General features: G+C 37.2%; 1 protein-coding gene across 1 annotated transcript in view; it reads left to right on the plus strand.

Annotated features, from left to right (window-relative positions):
* Positions 1–26,014, plus strand: part of SNTG2 (syntrophin gamma 2) — a 234,599-nt gene that overhangs the window by 88,779 nt on the left and 119,806 nt on the right. The window contains exon 2 of the mRNA XM_069008627.1: positions 12,387–12,524. Within this exon, the coding sequence (XP_068864728.1) occupies positions 12,387–12,524 (138 nt within the window). The remainder of the gene's footprint in view (positions 1–12,386; positions 12,525–26,014) is intronic.

The following is a 26,014-nucleotide window of genomic DNA, read 5'->3' on the forward strand; positions in this document are numbered from 1 at the left end:
AGAGCTTTTGTAAATTTTGTTTGATTTTTCACAAATATTTTTAATACCCTGACTAGAGTTAATATGTCAGATTCTTTTACAGATTAGTAATCTAAGGTGATCATTCCTGCAAGAGATAGTGTTAGTGGGCAGCTACTCTTTTTCTTAAGCATACAATTTCTAGAAATTACCTTTTCTTTTTTTTTGAAATATTCATTTTCTTTCATTTTTATCTTTTTCCCTTTTATTACTGTTAATTATGCTTACTGTTTTCTGTTTTTATTGTAAGTCTTCTCTTCCTCTTCCCTAACTAAGCTTTGTTATACCAAGAGCTATTCTGTCTTTTCACATCCATCCCTCTACTCCCGCTTTCCTTCACAAAATGCCATCGTCTCTTACCCTGCAAATTTGACTTTTATACTTGCATAAAACTGTGAAATGGTTGATAGTGTTTAAGCTCATGTACCTTTTCTGAACACAGGGCTTTCATAAATATGCTTCAAATATACACAACGAAGGAATTTGTATTCTCAGTGTCTCATCACCAAAATACCAGTGCACTCGTGGACATTACTTCCAGTGGCCTTTCCACTGTGAAATACTTCTAGGATAACCTGACATTCTGCCATTGTACTGGTATGACTTCATGGTACTGTTGATGTTGTCTGGAAAGCAACAATTAAAATATCTGCCTTCTCTTCCATTAACTGTCAGGGCTCTTGTCTCCTTCTGTGTCTGTTTTAGTTCTTTGGTTCCGTGTTCCGAACTTAAAATAAATCCCCTCACTCCCATTCTTTTCTCCTGCCATTTCTCATGTGACAGGAGTTTGCTTGTATTGTTCTGGTGAATACCTTTCTGGGACAGGAGGATTATCGTAAGATTTCCTGAAGTCCTTGAGTTTCAAATTCTGGTGTCTCTTTGCCATCTGACTTCTGTTTAATGCTCTTCCCTGCTAAGCACTCATTGCTGCTTAACTTTATGCAGAAGCTCTCTTTTCCTAACTCGCTGCTGTTGCAACCTATGCTCAGAGAAGCTGATGCTCCTCCCATGGTTGCCTGCTCCTCTCACTCTGTCTCTCTTGCCGGCCCAGCAGAGGCACTGCCCTGGCCTTTCCTGTGCCGTGCTGACCAACGAGTCCAGTCAGAGCCCATTCAGCCACCTTTGCCATGGTCTGCAGTACAGATCATCTTTACCCCCAGCCTATGCGAATGAGACTTTCCATGGGGTGTCAGTCAAATACTGTGGCAGTCCAGTGCTCTGTGGCATTAAGGGGCAGATGACACCAGACAGATGGTTATCGATAAAAGTAAATTCTGCTGCACATTTATCACCCTGAAATACAGATTTTTGCCAAGATTTTATCAAAACCGTTGAAATGTCCAACTCTTTTGTCAAGCATCTTACTTTTGAATCCTTTTTACTCAGAAATGTTTGATTGTTTCCTACCTAGTTTCCTTTCCTGGTTTTATTTTCATTCTGTGATACATGCATCCAGATGTGTAAATGCACCTCCATAGGCTTCAGTCATGGTTACAGGGCTTTTGTATCAATCAGTTGCATGTGCTGGTTGTCAATCAGCAAATTACTGAAGCTGAGAAAGATATGAAACAAGTTTTATATGCAGCTGCCAAAATTAGACTTAGCATCAGTTCCAGATTTTTTTTTCTTAGTACTGATCTTCTTGTTTGTCTTGATGGTAATTAGACTAGACTGTATATGCTTTAAAAATAGGAGTTTCGTTGAATTCTGGACAAATATTCATTCATCCTAGACCATGTATTGTTTTTAAAGTGAGAGCTGAATCTGTATCTGCACTTACTATTTTGGATTACATTTTTTCTTGCTTTTGAAACGTGGTTTAGAATACATATTCTCCATCTTAAGAAATCTTTGTCTGAAGTCTGAATTCAGATAAATCATTGGATTTTCAGTACTTAAATTACCTGCAGTTTTTCTTCAATTACTGAGTTTTGCAAAGACCTTTCAGTTGCTCCTAGGTTTCCTTTTTCTTCTATGCTATTTTCTTTATATACTTCCAGTTTCTGAAGGATAACTGCTTAAGATCTTGAAACTGGTTATTTATTATTATTTTGCTCTTGTTTTGTTTGTTTTGTTTTTATCTTCTGCAGAAAGCTTTAGTACTTTTTTTCCTAGTTGGACCTAGTTCTTTTCCGCCTTATTCAGAAATTAAGCAGTTAGATATGGCTTTCTTCTTGGTTTTGGCAGAGTAACACAACAGTTTAATAGATAAAAAAATCCCCAACAATTTTATGCAAAAAGCTTGAAGAAGAATGAATGTGGTGGACCTGTACCAGTCTGAAGGGGAAGGATAGCAAGAGCAGGATGAATCAAAATCTGCTATTGAAAAAAAGTGATGCCTTTATATTGTCCTTGCTTGGTTATTCTAGGTTAAGAAAATGGGTGAGGTTTTTTTCTTATGCTCTCAGTTTTTTGTTTGCCTTTTGATATAACAACAGGAATATTTATTAATCAGCTGAAGCCCCACCAGGGTAAGATACACGGTATCAGCAATAGAAATAATCACATTAATTTTCTGATAATCTGTTTTTTAAATAATCTCCAAAGGGAGTGTTGTGGGTTTTTCCAACAACTGCTAAGTGGTTTAGTTTGAAGTGTGAAATTTATGCTTTCTTGTTTGACTGGTAGGAAACTTCCGTAAGCATAGGAACATCTTTATATTCTGAGGTTTTATATTCTTAAGCCATTTACTTAAAGATACTATCTAAATCGAAATAAAAGTAGGCAATTTTTCTAATAGTTTGAACCTTGGCAGTTTTCTGGGATAGAATTTCTATTTTAACATATTTTACCATGTGTCTCTATTAGCATTTGTTAGAGTTCTTAAGAAGGCAATTTTTATTCTGACATGACATTCTGAAAGTTTATTTTTCAAGTGTGCAGTACAGAATTCAAACATTTGTGTCTGATGTTTTGAGAGGTGCATGAGAATGACAACAATCAATCATATCTAATTAGCTCATGACATACTGAGCTTGCAGTAATTAAACAAGAAATTAGTGCTTACTGATTAGGATCACAGATATTGTGAGCCAGCTATTAATCACTTTTCTTGCAAGGCTAATGTCATTAACAGATATGTATCCCTAAGGCTATTTTGACTATTGGGTTGGCTGTGATGTAAGCAGCAAAATAGACTGTTAAATTCTGTTTATTGAGAGCATCTTTTCAAACTTCTGTTACCTTGAAAATTTAGTAAAAACTCTGTTCTGAGTTGTTAGAAAGTGATATTGCCATGCTGCAGTAAAGATCTTCTAAAAACTTGTGATGGTAATAGACCTTTTACAACTGTGTGTATTGAAATGTCAGTCCATAATATTGTTATTAATAAATGCAGATGTAAAAAGAAAAAAAGAATTTTTTATGAAAATAGTAATATTGAAGGTGCATATTTCAGATGTAATCAATGTTCTTGGGAACAATTCACTCAAATATTTCTTAAATATCTGGTTTTGACCATCTTTATTTCTGATGCTGATTCTTATAAAAGAGAGCATTTAAAATTTGCAGTACATTTTAATTCAGTACCTTTAGTCTTAATTGATTTACACGAGAATCAATGATGTCCATCAGGTAATACTCCACTGGCTTTATTGTGAATGTAAATCACTTTTGTGAAAGGAGTTACCAGAAATTTGTGATTTTCTTCACTGAGAACGATTGTGAACATTATGAAACTATGAAATGGAGTTACAGCTCTAATAAAAATGCATGATCTAGTATCAGTCTTGAAAAATGGTATGACAAAAATAAGTACTCTTACTAGCTTCTTACTGAGGCTATAAAGCAGTTGTGTTTTTTTCTGTAATTTTCTGTGCATTTGGCTTGTGGGTGTGCTTGCTTTGAATAGGAGCTGAAAGAAGCTGTGTATGTTCCAAGTACGTCATAAAAATTAGGTAGCTATTAGGTTGATGCCTTTTCTTGGCCTTAAAATCAAGAATCAAACATGGTTAGAAGGGAAAAAGGGGTTTTACCTCTGTATTTATTTTAAGGATCCTTAGGTGCACCACGTCCATGTGGAATGTGCTGAAATGCCCACCACAATGCACACCCACAATAGATCAGGTATAACATTATAGGTCTTACTAATTAGCATATCTATCAAAGATTCCCCAATGAGAGGCTCAAGTGAGCCCCCCTCCCCGAGGAACCTTCCCCAGGATGGTCCTAGCTCAGTTTACAAAATTGTTCTGGAGAGGACTTTGTTGTCTGGGGCTTCTGTTTAGTCTCCTAACTTAACAAAGTAAGTCCAAGAATGTAGGCTAAAAAGCACTAAGAATACAAAAAGCTGTAAAAAGGGTATATAAAAGGGGTATAAAAGAAAAGGAAAAAAATCATTGTGGCATCAAGGTCAGTTTGATCGTATATTATTCTAGTTTAAAAGGTGGGGTTTTGTTGATTTTGTGATACTAAAAATAATTAAGTGTTAAAAATTAACATTGGCAGTTTCTTTCCAACTGGAATGAAATTCAGACTTGGTTTTATCTTAATTTGAAATATTTCCCTTTAAGCCACTTTAAAATAGTTCCCTTCAGACATGAGCAGAAGTGTAATGGCTGGACCACTGGGGGGGCCACAAGTTTAGTCATCTGCAGCGGTGCTGGTGTTGGTGCTGTTTCCCAGCTGCAGTGCTTCTCTTTTGGGAAGGGAGACAGAAGCAGCTGCTGGTGGACTACATGTGTGCCTGCATGTGGAGGGTGTGAAAGGGGGGTTGTGGCCCCTGCCATGACTGTAGGTGTGTCCTGGCCTTTGGACTCTGAGATGGGGTGAGCAGGACTGCTGGGCCTAATGGATGTAAGGGCATTGCTGCATCCTTCTGTACATGGGAAGTGGATGGTCGTGGTACTGGTGAGAGTGGGCAGTAGATAGAGCAGAAAATACCTGATACTGCTCTCATCCAGATATTTTCTGTGTCATGTTCTGACATTTTTACCTATAGTGACAGTAAGCATGATGATTTTTTCCTGATTTTTTTTTTAATTAACATGGTTTTTATGCATTTATATTTTAAAACAAAGAATCAGGTTTTTTATTAACATTGTTCTGGTATTAGTAGTATTTTAGTGTAAGGAAATAAATGTTTGTTTGCTATGCTGTTGCCATAGCCTCCATCTGGATGGGTGTGTAGACAACTGCTTGGATACTCAGTCTGGGGGTAGTGGTTAATGAGGTATCCTCTGTCTGGATTCCTGTGGCAAGTGGTGTTTTTCAGATATCTATCCTGTGACCCTTCTTCTTTAACATCTTTGTCAGTGACCTGGAAGAGGGCACAGAGGGCTTGGATTTCAGGTTTGCTGATGACACTAAACTGGAGGGTGCAGTCAGTATACCATTGATAGACACCTAGGCAGGCTAACAAACAGACTGCCGGAAATTCAAGAAATTAATGAATTAAACTCCAACAAGTGCCACATCCTGCACCTGGGAACGATGAGCCCCTGGCAGTGATAGAGTGGGGCCTGCCTGTCTGGAAAGCTCTTACGAAGAGTCTTGGGGAGTCCTGATGAGTAGTGAGTTGTACCTGAGCCAGCAGTGACACTGGCTCAGGTAAAAGGCTCAGAGAAGTGAACATTATCCCGAGCTGTATGAGGAGGAGCACAACCAGGAGATCAAGGGAAGGGGTTATCCCTCTCTACCCAGTGCTCATTAGACTGTATCTTGAATACTGTATGCAGTTTGGATTCCTCCAGTACAGAAAAGACATTGATAACGTAGAGAAAGTTCATTGTGGAGCCACCAAGCTTACTGGGGCAGGAGGCACTTTCCCTGTGAGGGAGCTGGGCTTGTTCAGCCTTGAGACAGCTTCATCAGGACCTAAACGCAGCCTTTCCATGTCAATGAGGAGATCAAGAAGATGGAACCAGGCTCTTTGTAATGGTGTCTGGGTGGACAGGAGACAGCAAGTGGAACTTGAAATTGGACACAATGAAAAGCCTTTCCTCATGAGGACAGTCAAGCAGTGGAGCTGGTTGCCCACCAGTGGGGAGCAGCCTCCATTCTTAGAGGCTTTCAGCTGGTCTGGTCACAGAATTGCCTTGCTTTGAGGTTGGGCTTCAAACCTTTCCAGATCCCTTCCAACATGTGATGGTACAATGATGCTTTCTATCCTAATACAGGAGTCTGGAACTACTCTGAGATATGGGACAAATCCATACCATTTTGTTCTCCGCAACATTTTTCGAGATGCTTCTTCTGACTTGTTCACAGAACCCGTCACCCTCATAGTATCAGAGAACCATAACCTATCCTCCAAATAGTCTGTTTAAGGGCTTCATTTTCATTATAGTCAGAATTTCTTAAAGGAAGGAGTATTGAGGTTAAGTATTTTCATCTCTGCATTTGTGAAACAGTGTCATTAGATGTAAAAGTTGTAGTATTTTTAAAGCTGAGAATAAGGACAACTCCATGTGTAATTACAGGAAAAAACATACTCTGTAAGGGAGCTCTATGTAACTGATTTCAGAAAGTTATAATTTATTTCTGTCTGCTTTTAGTTGTACTGAATGGTTCTTTGTGTGTTTGTGGTGCTAATGGAATCATTGATTCTCTGTGTTCCACAGATGTGGTAGCACTCTTGCTGTCTACTACCTTTACCCATTTGTCCCATGTTGGTCCATTGAAAAGTGTGTATTTGTGTTCTTACTCAAGGTCCTCTAAGCCTGGAATTATCTTTTCATCATTAAAGACATGGGCACATTTATTCTTAGGGTACAGTCATCTTTCAGATTAAGTGCTATGAAAATTATGATTATTTACAAAGTTTGTTGTAAATGTCACTCATCCATCTGCAAGGCCTCTAAGTGATAAACTTCTTCAGGCCTTAATGGTTATTTTTCACCCATCCTGTGGCAGTTGCAAGTTGTTCAGTCCAGGTGTCCTTGTAAAGCCAGTAAGGCTTTTGCCTGTATGAAGATATTCAGTCATAAAAAGTCACATAATTTTGAATATTAGCATGAAATAGATCTAAGGGAGATTTTCTTTTCTGGGATTTTGCCCTGTGAGAGGATTAATACCGGTACCATTTGGGCAGATGTTTATTCAGTTTTCTCTCAGAATCTATTAGCAATGGATGTCCATAATTTATCCAAGCAATCTGTTCAAGGACTTCCATTTCCTTGTAACTGGAATATGTTCAAAGGAGGAGATCTCTGAATTATTTTCTTTCCTGATTGCTCTATTTGTCTTTGTAATAGATTTTGAAGTACTTAAAACTGTCACTGTGTTCTCTTATATGCTGTCTTTAGACTAAACAGCTGAATTTGTCTTGAATTACTTACACATCCTATTTTACAGATCTCTGACCACTTCTAATTTTTTTGTTTTTCTCATGACCCTTTTCAGCTCATTACCTCTTTGATGTAGTGTAGCCATGAAACAACACTGACATAATACTGTATAAAAGGAAACAATATACTAAGATGTATTTAATGCAACACTGGTGATGGATTACTTCCTGGGCATGAAATTTTGCTCCCTCAACATTCAGTAGTGTTTAAGGAACCTTCTCTACTACCCAGCTATAGAACTGTACTTTTGTTTGCACGTATAGATGCTGTCTTGTAATATTGTGAAAAAGTAAATCAGTGGAAAAGAATGTGAAGAAAGCACGTGTTTGCCTTTATTGTAACAACAAAATATTGATGCCCATATTATTCTGCCAGTCCTCACTGCTACATATCTGTTTCCATTCTTTAAGAAATGGTGAAAAAAGCTTTTCTTATTCCATAAAGATGACTGTTCTTCCTATAGTGTAACACCTTGCACTTTTTTTTTCCCTGTATATTTCATCCCATATTAAATGTTTTTATGTTAGTCAAGGATATTTTAAATTTGAATTCTGTCATTCTCTGAGAAAGTATCTTTCTCTTTTGATCATGTTAGGAAATTTGGTGTAGAAAATGTCAAACCAGTTGTGAGAGGGAGAGTAGGTTTGAGCCTGCTGTAACTTAGTGCTCAGGGCACTATGTGGGACTGCCTGAAGTTCTCTTTCTTCCTAATCTTAAGTGATGTAGGATAAAAATCAGTGACTCCAGTTCTTATGTGTCCTCAGCAAGAGTTCCAACCATAAGTATGCCACAGATATGTAATTTCAACAGAGCTAATTTCATTAAAAAAGAAGTTGCATTAGAGAATTTTATCACTCAACCTGTGAGGTGTAAATGTTGCTGATAAAATATTACTCTGGAAATACAATGTGGCATTTCAGTGCAAAAAAAAAGTTCAGATATAGTGCTTAAAGAATTTTATTTATAAGTAAAGAAAGGTCATTTATGAATTAACTTCAGCAGATAAAAATTGAACTGCAGTGCCCTTGAAGCTATGGATATCTTTATTAAGGATGAAGATCAGCAAATGGTGTTTTCTGCTGGAGAACCAATGTAGCTCAGTGCAGAGGAATTTTTTGCAAGCTATTTCAAAATAAAACTTACAGCAGTAAAGACAAGTATTTTATGCCAGTAAGACTGAAGTTTGTTGTAGAGATGCCTACTTTGAAACAGAATTTGCAGCTGTGAGCTTTAGACTGCAGATACAGCACATTGAAAGAGTCGTGGTACTTTTGAGTAGGGTCCTAAAACATTACTTTGAACAGGGAGTGCTTTAAAGCAAGTACACTGGCTAGGGACCTTCTTAAGTAGTCAACAATAAAACTGATAAAAGGATTCCTCTGCCATTCTAGCTTCCTCTAGAGAGGAATGTTTTCTGTGGTATTGACAGGTTTTGAGCTGGTTTGAGAAAGTACATTTCAGTGTTTTTTTTCTTTTTTTCAGAAACAGAGCAGTGTCTATGCTTTCTTAAAAGTCACAGCTACTGTGATGCTTATACTACTGATCTCCATTTCTCTTCCTCCCACCACGTAGTGAACATGAATACCCATACAGTTCTCTTCCTGAAGCCAGTGTCTAGAAAACTGTCAGAGATATGAAAATCAACATTTAATTTCTTCTTCTGCCCAAGTGAATTTAAATTTTTTTCTCTACCTCTCAATGTAACCCTATTGAGATATGACTCCCTATGAACTTCCTGCATGCTTTTCATTTCAAAGCATATGACCTCTAGCAATACTATATCATTTTGGGGAGTTTTTTTGACTTTTCTGTCCTCAGTTTTTGATACCAGTTACCTAGAATGGCTACTGTATAGCCAGTGTTTAAATAAGAATTCGAGATGAACATAGCTAGTTAAAATGTGGGATGTAGGTATACATGCAAAGATTAAGTTCTCATTTAAAGATTCTTGTTTGAAGAAACCTTTTGTCTTGACTGGGATTTGCCCGCTCAAGTTATGTATGCCATCTCTTTAACACAAAGAGAGAACAAGGGAATGTGCTGAACTCTGATTCAAAGCCATTTATAATGGTCTAAAAAAAGCTGACTTGTAAGGCTGAGAGAAATCCAGATTAATCTTATTGATTCTGAAAGCAAATAAGGTATTGCTGCATGTCATCTTGGATCGTGTCAGGAGTTGGATGAAGTGTAATGTAGGTATTGGATTTTAATAGTAATAGATGAGCTTCAGTGGGACTTGAGTTGAAACAGCGTGATGGAAAATACTAAGCTATTTAATAGGTCACTCTGCAAATTTCATCTGTTACCTGATCATCTGTTACAAATGAAAGTTCAGAGTTATTTTCTTTGTGTTTCTTCTAAACATATGTAACAATATCTAGCCAGAGAATTGTTCTGAGTGTAGGCTGTATAAAGAGTGCTCCAGAGCTTTGTTCTTCCAGTGTTTCTGTGAAGCATGCTCTGGTACACAGCAAAAGTAACACAGTGGTCACCAGCCCAGGTGGGACAGTGATGCACAACATCTGAACAACAGCAAAATTCAGGGACAGTGCTTTTTCAAGGCTGTAGTTCTACTGTTCTACTGTTTGGAAATACTTCCTGCTGGCATCATTGCTTTTAGGCAGATGGTACTGGCATAGTTTTCATATGTTGTCATTCACAAAAATGTATTGATAAGATATTCACACATGCTGCAAATGTGAAAAGACTCAAAATCTTTGAAAAATAAAGAAATGCTAGATTCCAAACAAGTGAGAATGATTAAGGCTTTATACTTCATCGGAAAGTATAAAGCCTTTCTACATCACTGAACTTTATTTCCCTTAGACATACCCAGCAAACACTGAATAGATATGCCTGCCCACAATTAGACACTTATATTTGAGTTGTTATTTATATTTACCTTATAACTCAAAGTAGAGAGCTATGACTCACTTGTTCTCTTTTAGATGTATAAAAGAGATCAGATAGAGTCATGTTTTGGAGGTGTCTGTTGCTTCACCACTGCTTTGACAATTTCTAAACAGCTGTCTTAGATGTGGGTTTCTCATACAAAAACAGGCTGAGAGAATCAGGGTTTTTCAGTCTGGGAAAGAGAGGGCTCCAGGAAGACCTTAGAGCAGCCTGCCAGTATCTAAAGGCGGCCTTCAAGAAAGCTGAAGAGGGACTTGTACAAGGGTATGTGATGGGACAGGGCAGAACAGCTTTAAACTGAATGAGCATAGGTTTAAGTTACATATTAGAAAGAAATTTTTCACTATGAAGGTAGTGAGGCACTGGAATAAGTTGCCCAGAGAAGTTGTGGATGTCCCATTCCTGGAAGTGTTCAAGGCCAGGTTGGACTTGAGCAACTTGGTCTAGTGGAAGGTGTCCCTGTCTATGGCAGGGGTGTTGGAAGTAGATGATCTTTAAGGTCCCTGCCAGCCCAAGCTGTTTTGTGATTTCTGCACTGTAAATCTTTTGTGACATCCATTACAAAGTGAAGATACCTACATGTGGATGTCTGCTAACATGAACAATGTTTGTATTGTAAACATGGAAGTCTGGTCTTGCCTCCAGCTAGAAAAGGACCTGAGTATCCTAAAAAGCTTGTGTCAGCTTTACATGCTCAGAGGTCTTAGGATATCTCAGTGTCTTAAATGGCAGAAGTGACATACATGGGGACAATTGCTTTGAGCCCAGGAATAGCTGAACTACATGAACAATTCACCTGAGCAACTGCTGTATATATAATTCTGAATAAATTTAATTGCTGTCTAGGCTGCATTTTCTATTTCTGCTGTAAAGGAGGTTTTGACACTCAGTTGCTGCATAGAGCTACACCAAATATAAGTGCCTTAAGCTTAAGCTGATCCTGCTTTTAAAGACTGAAAGGTTTTATTGACAATCACCACAGACCTTTCTCCCTGTTTCTGTAGAAATGGAAATGTTATGGAGCTAATGTTTCATGTTTAATTTTATTTTAAAATCCCTCGAGCTTTCATTCAGTACACAGGACATCTTTCTTTTTTAACTCCATTACTTTGTTCTTTATACAGTCTACTATTTAAGAAAACATAAATGAACAACTTAATTTTAAATCTTCTTTTAAAAATAAATACTGCAGCTAAAACTTAAATCATGCTTGATTTTTCTTCACTTGCATAAAGAGCACTGTTGTGATGATGCTGTTACATACATTATAAATTAATAAATACTACTTTTAAATATGATCACTCATTTCAGAACAGGTGTTTTTGTCTTCTGTGCAGTGAATGTAAAGATCTGAAATTTAATTTGTCTGCATATCTTAACAAATAGCTGTAAACTTTCCTAATACCACAGTTTTTGTTTAAGGCAATATCTGACGGAATATTAGTGGAAAATTTAAGTAAATAAACAAGAAATTAAAATAAATTTTCTTTTCTACTACTCATGGAGAAAACATTGTTTATACCAAATACTTGACTATCCTAGAGTTTACTAGTTATTAGTTAAGTGATGATGTAACTTAAGAAATATACGTCCATCTTGACCTAAACAAAATAAATTCTGTAACAACTATGTTTAATTATGTGTTTCACAATGTGAAAACACAGTTTTCTACTGTAACAGAACTCTGTATCTCAGCAACTTTTATGAAGAGTAAAGTTCTTTTTCTGCCAGAGTGGAAGGAACATCTTTAAGACAGGAACAATATTTCACTTCCCCACTTCTTGCTGAAAGTGGAAAATGTGTTCACATACATTTATACATACCTATCTGTTTCTAACAGTTTCTTAAGTCTTTGTATAATTAAAATCAAATAGGACATCATTAATTGGCAGCACTCCTTTGTGGAACAGTACAATGGAGACATTTTTGTAATTTTTTTTTTACATATTAATATTTACTTCAAAGACCACTTAGCCTGTATTTTCCAGTGCAAAAGAGGCTTTTTATGTCTAATCCGTTTGAAGACTGAAAAGCACACCAGTTTTCTGCTTTCTGTAAATAATGCTCATTTGTATGCTTTTTATGTATTGAATGAGATAGAGCTTGTTATTCACCATTATGAAATGTTCATATTCTTAAATTTTTTGTGTATGCCTTGCTTTTTTGCAGACTAAAACTGGTATTGCATTGTTGTATGATGAAGTATCTGAAAATGCTTATGACATCCGACTGAAGCTTACAAAAGAGGTATTAACAATTCAAAAACAAGATGTCGTCTGTATTAGTGGAAGTGATCACAGTGCAAATGTAAGTGCTTCTATATCTCTGTGCTTTTGAATGTGCACTTCAATTTCTTCTGCAGAGGTCTCCTTATTGTATTGGAGTGCAAGAGATTTTATAGGGTGATAGAAATACATGTAATTACCAGTTGTTGGGTCTTTTGTGCATACCTACATTCATGAATGTAAGAACTGCATTTTTGACCACTGCTATACATACTTTATTATGATATTTATAATCTTAACAGAAGCAAAAATGTCTGTTTTAAATACCAAAATTAAAACATTCTTCCACCAAATATTGGTGGGCCATTAAATTAAGAGAGAAAAGGAAAAAGTGTTTCCCAGTGAAAGCATTTGAAGAGTAAACTAATACACCAAAGTTTCCTTCATTTGTGTATCAGACAGGATGTCTGTTCAAGGGCATTGAACTGACTGAGAGAACACTTGACAGGCACTTATTTCACTGTAATTCTCTTTCAGGCACAGATGGAGCTTGATCAGTGCCAGCATGTATGTGGTGTCTTTTTTACCCAAAATTCAGGCTTTTTCAAAGCCTGTGGTGCCTCTAAGCTATAGAGGAATCTTCTGTGTGACCATTTGATAATGTCACAAGATAAACTAATACAGCAAGGGTGTCTAGATTAAGTAATTTATTTCATTTCCTCATATAAACAGTGTTCTTCTTGAATTTGGAATACCTATACTTAATTCTACTGAGTAAAATAAATTTCATTAGCTTTGCTGGTGTTTCTTAGAGTGCACAGTTCATGTCAGACTCCTCAGAGGGGCCCAAGGGAGAGTGTTTCTTCTCCTTGCTGTATTGCATGTGTCATGTAAACTTAAAATTAGGCATTTGAGGACATCAAGTGAATTTGTGATACTCTTCTAAGAATTAGAAGCAAAGGAAGCATATAATGGGTATTTTGCGTGTATATATGAGTACGTTAGAGAGTCTGCATATATAGTAAGAGAATATTTCATTCCTGCTGCAGTAAGTATTCATATAAATTGTTTAATATCTCACATAAAATAATTTTAAATAGCTTTTAGCAGTTTAAAACATTATGTTTTCCATGGAATTCTGTGGAACATGACTTGCTCTTTAAAATGTTCAAAAAGGTTGATTGGTGACAGGCATGTCCACTTCTGGTTGGTTTGCTGAGATTAATATAAGCTTCATTCATCAGCTTTGCATATACTTTCTGCTTCACTGGGAAACATGAAAAAACCCAGCTTTTTTTTTTTTACCAAACATTGCTGGTAATGCTGATAAGTTGTATGCAAACTAGTTCTAAGAGTCATAGTAAAATATAATGAGACTTCAGTATATAGTGTCTGTACATATAATTATACGTGATTGCTGTTGACTCAATGGTGTTTAAATGCCTTGTGTATGAATCTCATAGAAAAATAATCAAAATTCCATCTTACATAGTCCTAGGTTACTTCTTGATTGAATCAACACAAGCTAGTTGCATCTGAGAAAATACCATTATCAAATCTGTATATTTATTGATCAACACCCAAAAAACAGCAAAAAACCCCCCACCCAACACCCCCAAACTCCAACCTAAAGCAGTACAAAAAACCACCCCAAACCACCTAAATCTGCCTCTTCCTTTTAGCATCAAGATTTGGGTTGATTTTGATGCCTTTTACTCCTACATTTTATAGGTACCCTAAATAGTATTTCCTGATAGAAGAGAGGGTAGGGAGACAAGCTTTGATAATACTTAAGGAATTGAATTTTGAAATAAATTCTGGAAAGTAATAGACCTTGCCGAGGAGGCATAGCTGGGATATGCAGCCACTGCATACAAAATGAGTCCAAGTTCCTTGATTGTATTTCATCACCAGTAATGATCACAGTAATGGGTAGACCCTAGAAAGAACTGATTCCCAGGACTTCAGCAAAGAGAGACAGTTTTTCTTGGTTGTAGATGTAGTGTTAATGTGTAAAAGTAAGTGAATTTCAAGTATAATTCAAATGGTAATTTAGGTTGGAGTTGCAAAGTATCATGTGGCTCTACGTATGTGTCCTGGTTTGAGTCACCCCAAGACAGTATGACGCCCATTCAGAAGGGACTTCTCCTACCTCCTACTACTGAGAAATTAGAGTGAGCAGTCCTGTCAAGCTGCCCATTCCTGGAAAACATTGTTAACATTATCCTTATTTTCCCTCTGTTTTCTCACTGAAGACTCCGAAAACTAAATTTTAAGGGTTTGATCTGTTGTTTTTCTCTGTCCCTTAGAAGATCTCCCCAAGATCCCATTCTGAAAGTGTTATGTGCAATCCTCACAGGATTCTGTTGTCAAACTCTAATGAGAAAAATGGACTGGCTTCATATTCGCTTTTTCTGTATTATACTTTGAACCAAATAAAAACTCCTGGACACCAAGCATTTAATATGAAGGCAAATTGAATGTAACATGAAGACAAACACTGTCTTTTTTTACTGTATATAAATTTCTAGTATATAAGAGCTCAAAAGCAGAATTAGAAATCAGGGTGAAATAGCTGGTAGCTCTCTAGCACTGATTTTGGTAAGTTTTACAATTACAGTTGCATGACATAAATTCCAGATATAAATGCTTTATATTTCAAGTGGTTCAAGAAAATAATTTTCATCCCTGTTCTGTACAATTCAAAATATTAATAGAAAATTGTAGCCTGAAAGTCAATGCTATAGCAGTCATAAACGATCACATTGTCTTACTGATTTATTCTCCTTTCTCTGCACTTTTTCATTCTCAGCTACTCATAGTTAATCTTTATTTTACACATGGCCGTTCATCAAACTAGTTCATTTGTAACAAAAATAGAAATAACTTTTGCATTCTTTTTGTACTCACCTCAGATGCATGGGAGGAGAAAAAAACCTGGGTTGAGAGTGACTTTTAGGTGTGTTTTGTGAATGGAAAATGATTAAGAAAGAAAGTTCTGTTTCTACTTGTGGTAATATTTTTTTCTCCAGCCACTTACATAGGACAGCATTTGTGGGATGCATTTGTGTCATAGGACCAAACCACTACAATTTGCTTCCAGCCTCCCTTTTACTGATAGTTTCATTAATCCTGAGGAACACTAAGGACAGGATTTGCAGCTGTGCATATTTAGCTCTGCTAGTCTGGTGTAATTCTGAATGCTACACTGAGGACTGACAAAGACATCAGTGATCACTAGAGCTACTGTGGTGAGTTGGACTTTCAGCAGTAGAGATTACTCCCAAGGATAAAAGACTCTTACTATAAAATACCTTTTGCTATCATCATCTAGGTCTATTCCTGTTTCATGTTTTGTCATCTGCCATTCGTTTAAGTGCCACTTTTAAGCATTGAGAAAGCTTCACCTTTGATGAGAAATTTTATACCAGGCTTTTGGTAACTAAATGGCAGCTCAGCCCATTTCACTACTTCTTGCAATCTTGGACTTGGATGTAGAATAATGAGAGAAAAACATGGCTTTTGAAATTCAAGGTGTATATAGAAAAAATAATGTAAAATCAGCTGCTGTTTTTTTAGTATTCAATTTTTTTCACAGTAGACAAGCTGCTTTTAAGGATCTGTAAAAATCCTTCTGGATTTGGAGCTGCTGGGGGAAGTAATATTTTGCAGTGCTTTTCATATAATATTACATTTATTTAATTTTTTTTCTATATAACTATTTATAAAGATATAATTTATATTTACATGCTAAACATGCAATCTTTCCATTAAGGTGCATTTCAGATTTTCAGACTTGGCATATTTGAGTGTTCTAAGCAAGTCTTCATGACGTGCTGTTACATTTGGGGTGTTCAGATTTTTAGGATAAAGGAATGTATGGGTGAGAGAATGGGAAAGAATATATGGGTGCATCAGATTCACAGTGGTGGAGTTGCCCTCTATGTGAGGCAACACTAGGAATGTATCAGACTCTGTTTTGGGGTGGATGATGAGCAATGAGAGCTTATGAGTTAGGATAAAAGGGCAGAGTAGCAAGGCTGACACTGTTGTGGGTGTTTGCTAGGGGCTCCTGGTCGGGAGGAGGGAGTGGACGAGGCCTCGTGCAGGCAGCTCGGAGCAGCCTCATGGCCACAGGCCCTGGTTCTTGTGGGGGACTTCAACCACCCTGACATTGCTGGAGAAGCAACAAGTGAGGCACAAACAGCCCAGGAGGATCCTGGAAGGCATTGATGGTAACTGACACGGATAGCAGAGGTTCCCACAAGGAATGGTGTGCTCCTCGACCTGTCACTAAAAAAACAGGAAGGCCTTGTTGGAGGTGTAAGGTTGAGGACAGCTTTGGCTGCAATGACCATGAGATTGTGCAGTTCAGTATAGAACAAGAAGCAGGGCAGCAAGTAAAATTGTAGCCTTCAGCCTCCTCAGGGCTAAAGAGCTACCTTTAGCCTCTTCAGGGGATCTTCTTGGAAGAATCCCATGGCAACAGGCCTTTCAGGGAAGAGGGGTCCAAGAAAGTTGGTTAATATTGAAGGATCACTTCCTCCAGACTCAAGAACAAACCATCCCAGTGAGCAAGAAATTGAGCAAAGGGGGCAAGAGACCTGCATGGATAAAAAAGAACTCCTGTCATTACTCAAGAGTAAGCAGGAAATGCAAAGGAGATGGAAGCAGAGTCAGACCACTTGGAATTAATATAGAGAGGTTGTCAGAGTAAGTAGAAATGAAATGAAGGCCAAGGTCCACTTGGAATTAAATCTGGCCAAAGATGTCAAGGACAACAAGAAGGGCTTTTTCAAATACATCAATCACAAAAGGAAAACAAAGGATGATGAGGGCCTATTACTAAATGGAGAGGGGACTCTCATAACAGGGGATACAGAGAAGGCAGAATTACCAAATGCCACCTTGCACTGATCTTCACTGGTAAGACCAGACCTCTGGAATCTCTGACCCAGGAGACCAGGAACAAGGACTGTTGGAAGACTTTCCCTTGGTCAAGGAGGATTTGGCATAGGCAAACCTGACATCCAGAAGTCCAGGGGCCCTGATGGGATGCATCCACACGTGCTGAGAGGGCTGCCGGACAGCACAGCAAGGCTGCTCATGATCATCCCTGACAGGTTGTGGCAATCAGGAGAGGTGCCTGAGGACTGGAAGAAAACAAATGTTACCCCAGTCTTCAAAAAGGGAAAGAGGGAGGGTCCAGGGAACTACCAGCCAGTCAGCCCCACCTCAATCCCTGGAAAGGTAATGGAATGCCTCATTCTGGAGGGCATCTCTATCTACATGGATGACAAGCAGGTGACCAGGAATAGTCAGAATGGATTCACTAAAAATAAATCATGATTGACCAACCTGACTGACCTCTGTGATGAAACAGCTACCTGGATGGATAACAGCTGAACCTCAACTTCAGTAAGGCTTTTGACACTGTCTCTCACAGTATCCTCATAGGCAGGTAACTGAGCACTGGACCAGATTGCCCAGCGAGGTTGTAGAGTCTCCTTCACTGGAGATTTTCAAGAGCCATCTGGACACAGTCTTGTGCAATGTGCTCTGGGATGACGCAGCTTGAGCAGGGAGGTTGGACCAGATGACCCACTGTGGTTCTTTCTAACCTGACCCATTCTGTGATTCTCTGAACTGGTGCACACTCATGGAATCCAAGCACAAAAGTATTGACAGAAATGGTGAATTGAAAATAAATAGACAGTTTCCCCTATCTGCCATATATTTTTAACAGAAGATATTTTTTCCCCAGCTTTAAAGTTTAACAGTACTCACAGAAATAAATTAATTGTATGACACACAGGGAGAGATCAATTTTAGTTGAAGAAGAAACAGGAAAGGATTGAATTTTAAATTTTATGCTTCATTAAGGTATTATTTTACTTTAACTCTTTCTCACTTTAACCGCTAAAATTAATTTCTTACATACAGTACCTCATCCTTAATATGCTTTGTTTTTCATCCATGTGTATTGCTTCATCCTTCTCCTGTTGTCAGTCCACAGTTTTACGCCTCTGCTCTTTTCATAAACATTTTCTTTCTTTTATTTTTTATTTTATTTTTGTAAGAAAAAGAATAGAAAAGCATCTGGATTTTTCTCAAAATTAGTCCTTCTCATAGAGCTGAATTGTTTTTGAATTGGTCAGGGGTCAGGCAAAGAGGTTTCTAATGCAGGCTGATAGCATCTTGATTGGAAGAGGACTCCTCAGAGGCTTGAGTCTAATAGAATTAGTATAACAAAAACCTTTGCATGCTGGATACTCAGTTGTCCAGCTTCACAAACTGTGTCTTAGAATGAAGCAAAGTAGGTGAATAAGGAAGAAAAATAGCAAGATTAATTGTTTTGTTGATTAAAAAAATAGAAAGCGTGCCTGAAAATACTGTTTGAATCCCTGATGAGATTGCTATGGCTTTTTCTTTATAACTCAGATGCTAATAAGGACACAGAAGAATGTTATTTTAGAAAACCTCTAGGGAACAGATCTGCAAAAAAATATAAAAGTTTTTTTGGTTTTTTTTTAACCCAAGAAAATTTATGTCTCACGAACTGCTAATATTGCAATATGCCCAGTGCCTGTTCTACCATTGCTGGTGTGGCATTTTAGTCCAAAACTGTTTTTTTAAAAAAGCTAATCATAAGCAATTTCTATCTTTTTTTTTCCTGTCTTTTTTTTGAAGCATCAAGTGAATGATTAAGAGTCTTCCTTTTGAAACTAAGATCACTTGTATCGAGGAAATACATTATTTAACCTTTTGTTATTTGTTTTCTGTGCCCTGGAAAGCTGACCTAGATATTTAGAAGATAGCTATCAAATAATTCCTTAGGACCTTTATTATGACAGATCATATGCTTGTGTTGCTGTCACTCTGAGAACAGTTAGAAGTTTGCATCACAAAATAAATATGAGTATTTCTGAGCATGACAGAAAACCTTTATTATTAAAGATAAAAAGAATAAGTAGCTTGAATAAAAAGGCTGATAAATAGAACAGAAGAATGCAAAGGACCCTCTGAATATCCCTGAAAAACAATCTCTTCCTGAAATGTGGAAAGAGTCCAACTAAGGGTGAGCACTCATACCAACAAGATAAAAGGCAGCATAACATTGATAAGCCACACATATACGTAAATATATGTGTTGTTTAATTGAAATTTCAATAAATCTATTACAGTTGAAGCTATGACAGAGTGTCAGGACTGGTAAATTGTAACTTAGACATTGTGAGAGGTCTTGTAGCAGTTTAAAACTTTCAACAGTTAGGAGCAAACTGTCTGACTGTGATGGAAGTGTGAGGCTTTCCAGTTTCGATATGTGGGATATTGATGGGTTCAACCTCTGTTGTTCATCTTCACTATAGCCAACCTGTGAAATGCTGTGCAAAGTCGAATGCAGATGGAATTACTCAAAGAAAAGCTGTATTCTGGCAGGATTTAGCTGTAATTTGTTGTTATGGGATGCCTTCTAAACTGGAAGAAATCAGCTAAATTTTAGTGGGAAAAGTACTATCATATGTTGGCGCAGGGTCCTATATATGTTTTTAGTAACTCTGGAAATCCATATTTGTAAATGATCTGTATTGATGTAATTTGTATCTGAGAAGAGTCTGGGGTCTTCTCACACCACTTGCCAAAAAGCTCCTGTCCCAAACTGAATATTTTACAACTCAGTGGAGGAGAACCTGAGGATTATTCTGAAGTCATACTGAGACTGATTGTGTTTCATTCAGACACATTAATATGATTACCCTCCTCAGAGGAATAAAATACCATGGGGTTTGTCAGTCATCTTAACTAGAATAGATCCTATAGTAATTTATGTTGAAAGGGACCTCTTGAGATTATCTAATTTAACCCACTGTTGAAAGTGGTGATAGCTTCCAAGTTGCTGAGGCCTTTGTCCATTCATGTTTAGAATATCTCCAAGGGTGGAGATGCTACCAGCTCTCTGGGCAGCTCTTAATGCCTAACTATGTGAAGTTCTTTCCTATTGTTATGCTCAGTTGGGATTTCCTTTGTTGCAAGTTGTGACTGTTGCCTCTGGTGCTTTTTCTTTGTACAAATGTGAGAACAATTACTTGGGGCTTTTTTTGTTGTTTTTGGGGTTTTTTTGTTGTATAATCCTCCCTTAGCTTGGCCAGCTTTGTAAATAAAATTAGTGACTTCATTTTAGTCCAAAAAACTCCATAAAAATTTACCAAAAAATCCACTTTCCCCTCAAAAAATCCCCAAAATAACCCACAAAAAACCACACAAACAAACAAAACCCCACCAACTTTTATCTACATTAGTAAGATAATACAGCATTTATAATAAGATAATTTAAACTGATAAAAATGTTATTATATTTAATCTGCAGATGTCACAGGTCTTTGTTAGCACATTAAAAGATCTGCTTTGACTTTACACAAAGCTGAACAGCAACTGACATGCCTCTATCAATTTTTACTGCTTTCTTCCTGTCCTGTTGGGAAAAGGTGAGATCCTGTGTAGTGCAAGAAGCAAAAGCTTCAAAACTTTCCCATTCAAGATAACCTTCTGATTTTTGTCGACCTGTTCCTTAGTACATCTTGCCTTCACTTCATGGAAGGGGAGAATGAGGCATCAAGTGTTACCATGGAGGACTAATTTGTGACTTTCCCTCTCTTTCTTGCAGTTTTCTTTACTCACATTTACAGTATCTCAGTAATTTTTTCCACTTTATGTGTTACACTGTCTTTTTAAACAATGCAATATACAGATTTCTAAGAATACACAAGTCTATTAAAAATGATCCAGCCTTGGAACTAAAGTTTAAACAGGCAACTATGAACAAAAAGATTTTCCTGAAAACCAGACATTATAACCAGAAGTATAGCAAATCCTACTTGTAATAAAGTACTTTAATTCAGACCCACCCGCAGTGTAGTTTTATAGAAAAGCCGTTTCATTATTTTTCAATGCTTCAATTCTTTGTTTGTTTACTTGGTTAATTAGAAGATGCTTGTGGTTATAGTTCCCTGAGAGGACAGTATTACAGATTTGTGGAAAGGCAGGCGTGGCATGTTCAGTCAGACTGTGACTGTGTGACATTTACCTTTTCCTCATGCAGCACTCATTTCTTAAGATTTACGTCTACTCAGGACATACGTAAGTAGTAACAGCAGTGATTAAGGAAGCAGCAGTCAAAACTCAGTGCTTTCTGGCTTCTAGTCAAGTATCCTTTGATCCTGACTGACACCTACTGGAAGAAGGAATCTCTGTTCCAGTCTTAGGTGTTGGCATTGCAGTTCTTCTGGTGTGCTGTGTGGTATATTATATATCTTCACATATTAGCATGAGGCTGGGTGGTTCTAGCCTTGTCATGTAGATGCCTATATTGCCAGACCTTGTGATTAACCATAATCCAGCACCATCTCTTGTTAGCATCCTGCACATACCCGCTTTCCTCAATATGATGTTTCATTTGAATTCCATCTGGAAATAATTTTGGCAAGAGCAGTGCCTACTGTACTTCTAAATCCTTATTTGTACAAGTAAAGTCACCCAGCAGGTACACAACAACCTGCAGTCACTGGGTAGGTGGAATTTTGCTGACAATGAGTGAGAAGTGAGGGTTGTATGAGTGGCAGTGGAAATCTCTACTTGGCAAAATGCTAAATATGTGTTGAGCGATTTGCTGAGGGAGCTCAAGGTCTGGGGAGGTGGAGGATATGAGCCAAGAAAATCCTCATCATGGGAACTCCCCATCTTGAAGAGAAAATTTCCCAAATAATTTCAACATATCCTTGTTCACCACATCCTTTTTTGTTCTTTGGGGATATGTAACAACCAGCAGGATGTCTGCAGTTCATGATACATTTTACTGGGTCTCTCACATTCGTACAAGGTCTGTTTCTTCAGTCATTTCCTATCTCATAAAGTTCTTGTGGTATCTTCAAGAGTTGCTAAGATAATTAACATATGGCTGATATGTTAAGTTCTAAGAAGCACGCTAACTCCATCCCAAGTGAAGCCACGACAAACTGTCTTTTTACCCTTTCAGGTATCAGGCTGTTTCTTCCCATGCATCCTTGCAAGCCTGCAGGTTGCAGGCTTCTCTTTTAAGTCTTATTATTGCACTTTCTTGTTTTGTTTTTTCCTTTCCCCTGTATGTTTCCCAAGGGCCTGGGTGGCAAACTCTGCTTTTATTTTCTATTGCAAACCTGCCAGGTAGTATCTGTAGTTAATTTGATATCTTACTTTCAACAAGTAAGGAGAACTTCTGAGACTACTCCTTCCAATAAATACCAGGTTCAACTGTAGAAGTAGGAATAAATTAAAAAAAAAAAAAAAATTGTAAACAATGCAGCAACGAACGATTTCTTTGCTTACATTTTTCTATGTTCCTATTTATCCACTTTTTATGTTTAAGGACTAGTCTGCTATCCATTAACATAATAGTCTGTTGTGGTTTGGGTGTGGGAACCAGATACGCTCAGGTACCAAGGCACATTTGGTCATGGCTATTTATTGAACGCATATAATTTATACACGTTCCTTTTCTGGGTTAAGTAAAGGTGACCAGTCCCCTTGAGTCAACACCAGTGATTTTTGTCTTAATTGGTAATTTTGATGATGTGTCATGATACTGAAACTGTTGGTGCCCTTACATTCAATAGAATTTGTTGCCGTGGCCATTGTTATGAACGTTACTGGTATCGGTTGACCCATTTCCACCAATATCTGTCTGAAATAGTCTAAGACACATAGCACCCCTCAATAACTGAAGAGCTTAGCCCAGCTACTCTTAGCCCATGGACACGGACTCAGGGTAACAAGTGGAGTTGGTACCAGGAGTTTAACCTTGTAATGCTGTTCTGTGAAATCAGAAGATGGAGAGGAAGTAACTGACACCATCACTGGGGGCACTGGTCAGCTTAGTTACCCCCAAGGCCATCCTTGGGAACACGAAGAGGTGTGACCTTTGCAGCTCTGCCCAGCTCGTAACTATGGTCCTACCCTAAGAGAGTCACTCCTACCGAATTTAATGCTGTCAGCATCCAGATGGTGCAGCAGGAAAGATGCCCACACAGGAGAGAAGTCAGCACAGATTCTCCACTCAACCTCCTTGTTATGTGGCATGGGGACAGGGAAGTCCAGGAGGACACCGGTGAAGTCATCACAGTAGTCTTACTGATAAGTAGAAGGGAAAAGAACAAAATTAAAGCATTGGTGATCTGTCTCTTCCAACCTGTTCTAGCCATTGTGAATGGGCTTGTTAGAACAGTTTCTACAAAACCTGAAGAACATGGTCTATGTCAAGTGCTCCAGCCTTTTCTGCTATGTACTTCCGTTTGATGCTTGAAAATAACATATGTATTCATTAATATTTTCATGCAGACTGGAACAGAAAAGTAAATTATTGTACATACAGAGTCTTTATTCAAAAATGTCTCTTTATATCAATGAGTTTGGAGTGCTTCAAGCCGAGTCTCTTTCTGAAATCCCCATAGTACATTATTCATATAGATAGATAGATAGATAGATAAATAGATAGAATACCTTTTTATAATGAGAGATCCCTTCCCACAAGTGCCAGTCCTGGTGTTAGCAATCTGGTAATAATGACATACTGGGTAGGCATTGGAAGGTGGATATAAAATCTTCCTTAAACACAGCAACAAAAATAAGCCCTGTGATTGCCTTCTCATGTTGCCCATTAAGCTCCAGTCATGTCACTTCATATGAACAAATACCAAGACATAAAAGACCTTTCCAGAGATAAAATTTTCTATTGAGTCATTGTTTTTTAACAGAATCTAGTAAGTCTTCTGTGTAGAGCTATCTCATACCTAAAAGATGGGTATTTGGCCATATAGTTCTCTCCATTACATTTGAAAGTGTCATTCAGTTTGCAACTAATAAAAGTATAGAATTTTTTTTCAGCTATATTACTTGTTTTAGCTGTGATAAGCAGCACTGCACCTGTTATCAAGTAGTCTCTTCTCTATACAGTTGTTGACATAGTGTTTTTTTTGAATGGTATCTACTTCTAATATGGTTAAAATTTTATGTTGTATCTGCTTTTCAATATATTCCCTGTCTGGCATCATTCTTGGAGTTCCTGAAATTTTCTGCCTCACCAGTTGACAGCTTGCAATGATAAAAGTTCTCAAAAAGATAGGACTATTTTGTATTGGTGTCCTGCCAATTACAGTTTTATTAGTTACATTCTGTCTATTCAAATGCATCCTAAAGTTTTATGCGAGGTACCACTTTAATCTCCTAGAAACAGGGAACAAAACAGGCCATGTGTGCCATGGTGGCTACATAATTGCTTCTGCTTGGTAGCACACCTGTAATGAGTGATTGTTATAGAGTACGCACTGAGTACTTTGGAACCTGTGAGAATAAAGAGTTTTAAGAAACTGTAGATACTATTGAACAAAACAAAACAAAATGCTCGTTAAAAAGCAAAAAAAAAGGTTAATTAAAAAAAAAATAATTTCAGCTTTGCTGTTCTGATTGATAATTAGTAAGACTGTCTAAAGAGTTTTCCCTGCTTATAATGAAATAAAATTACACAGTCAACTATTACACTTTAATTTTATTTTTTTAAGACTGATATGGATGTCTGTCTCACTTTACTCTAAAACCATAAATAAATTTGTCTGGAAAGAAAAATTATATCTAGCCTTCAGGCAACTGAAAAATGAAATAAGTTGTTTGTCTGTTTGACTGAGACATACACATTGGGTTTTCAGCTGCATATGTGCATGACATTAATGTCACAAAAAGATAGGTTTGGTTTTTTCCCCACAAATATTGCAGTTCAGTTTTGGCAAGATGTTTCAGGGTAGAATTTTCTTTCATAGTTGCTTGCAAAGCTACTGTGGGTTTCAGTCCAAATTTCATAGTCATGAAATTTTGTCCTTGCGTAACAAATTCAGGACTGATTCAGACCTAAAGTCTACTGAGCCGACTGTTCTTTTTCTGACAGAAGCTGTTAATGTTTCCTTAGAAAAGTCAAACAGGGCAAAAAAGTGATGCTTTTCTTAATAGTTTTCCTTGTCCAAGTTGTACAGTACCTCTCCAATAAAAATACTCAGCTTTTAGCATTTTATTTTGCAATTTGAACATCTTGAAAAGAAGAAAGTTTTTGCATTTTTTAAATGTAGCCCTTACTAAACTGGTAGGTAGGAAACATTTAAGTATGAGTTTAATATCTTCTTTTAATAGGAATATTTGAATCTTTGTAATAAGCAATGCTATGAACTATTAAAATAGAAATATCAAGATTATTACAATATTACGCAAATAGATTGCTTCATAGGGCTACCTATCAACCACATAAAAATGCTTGTTTGTTCTAGTTGAGAGTGTAAGATGCCAATAAGTAGTACTCTATTTGCATTTTTTATAAAATGGCTAAAGCTATCCATGTAGCAGCTTTCTCTTTGTTGTCTGATCATGCTAAAGCAAACTAAACTGTCAAAATGTTTATTCCATCATCTCCTCGTGATGATGGACTATATTAGGATAATATATTTTCAAGGTGTAAGTTTAGGTGGAGTAAAAGATTAAGTAAGAAACATTAATAAT

This window comes from Aphelocoma coerulescens, chromosome 3 (genome assembly GCF_041296385.1).
Source record: "Aphelocoma coerulescens isolate FSJ_1873_10779 chromosome 3, UR_Acoe_1.0, whole genome shotgun sequence".
Taxonomy (NCBI): Eukaryota; Metazoa; Chordata; class Aves; order Passeriformes; family Corvidae; genus Aphelocoma; species Aphelocoma coerulescens.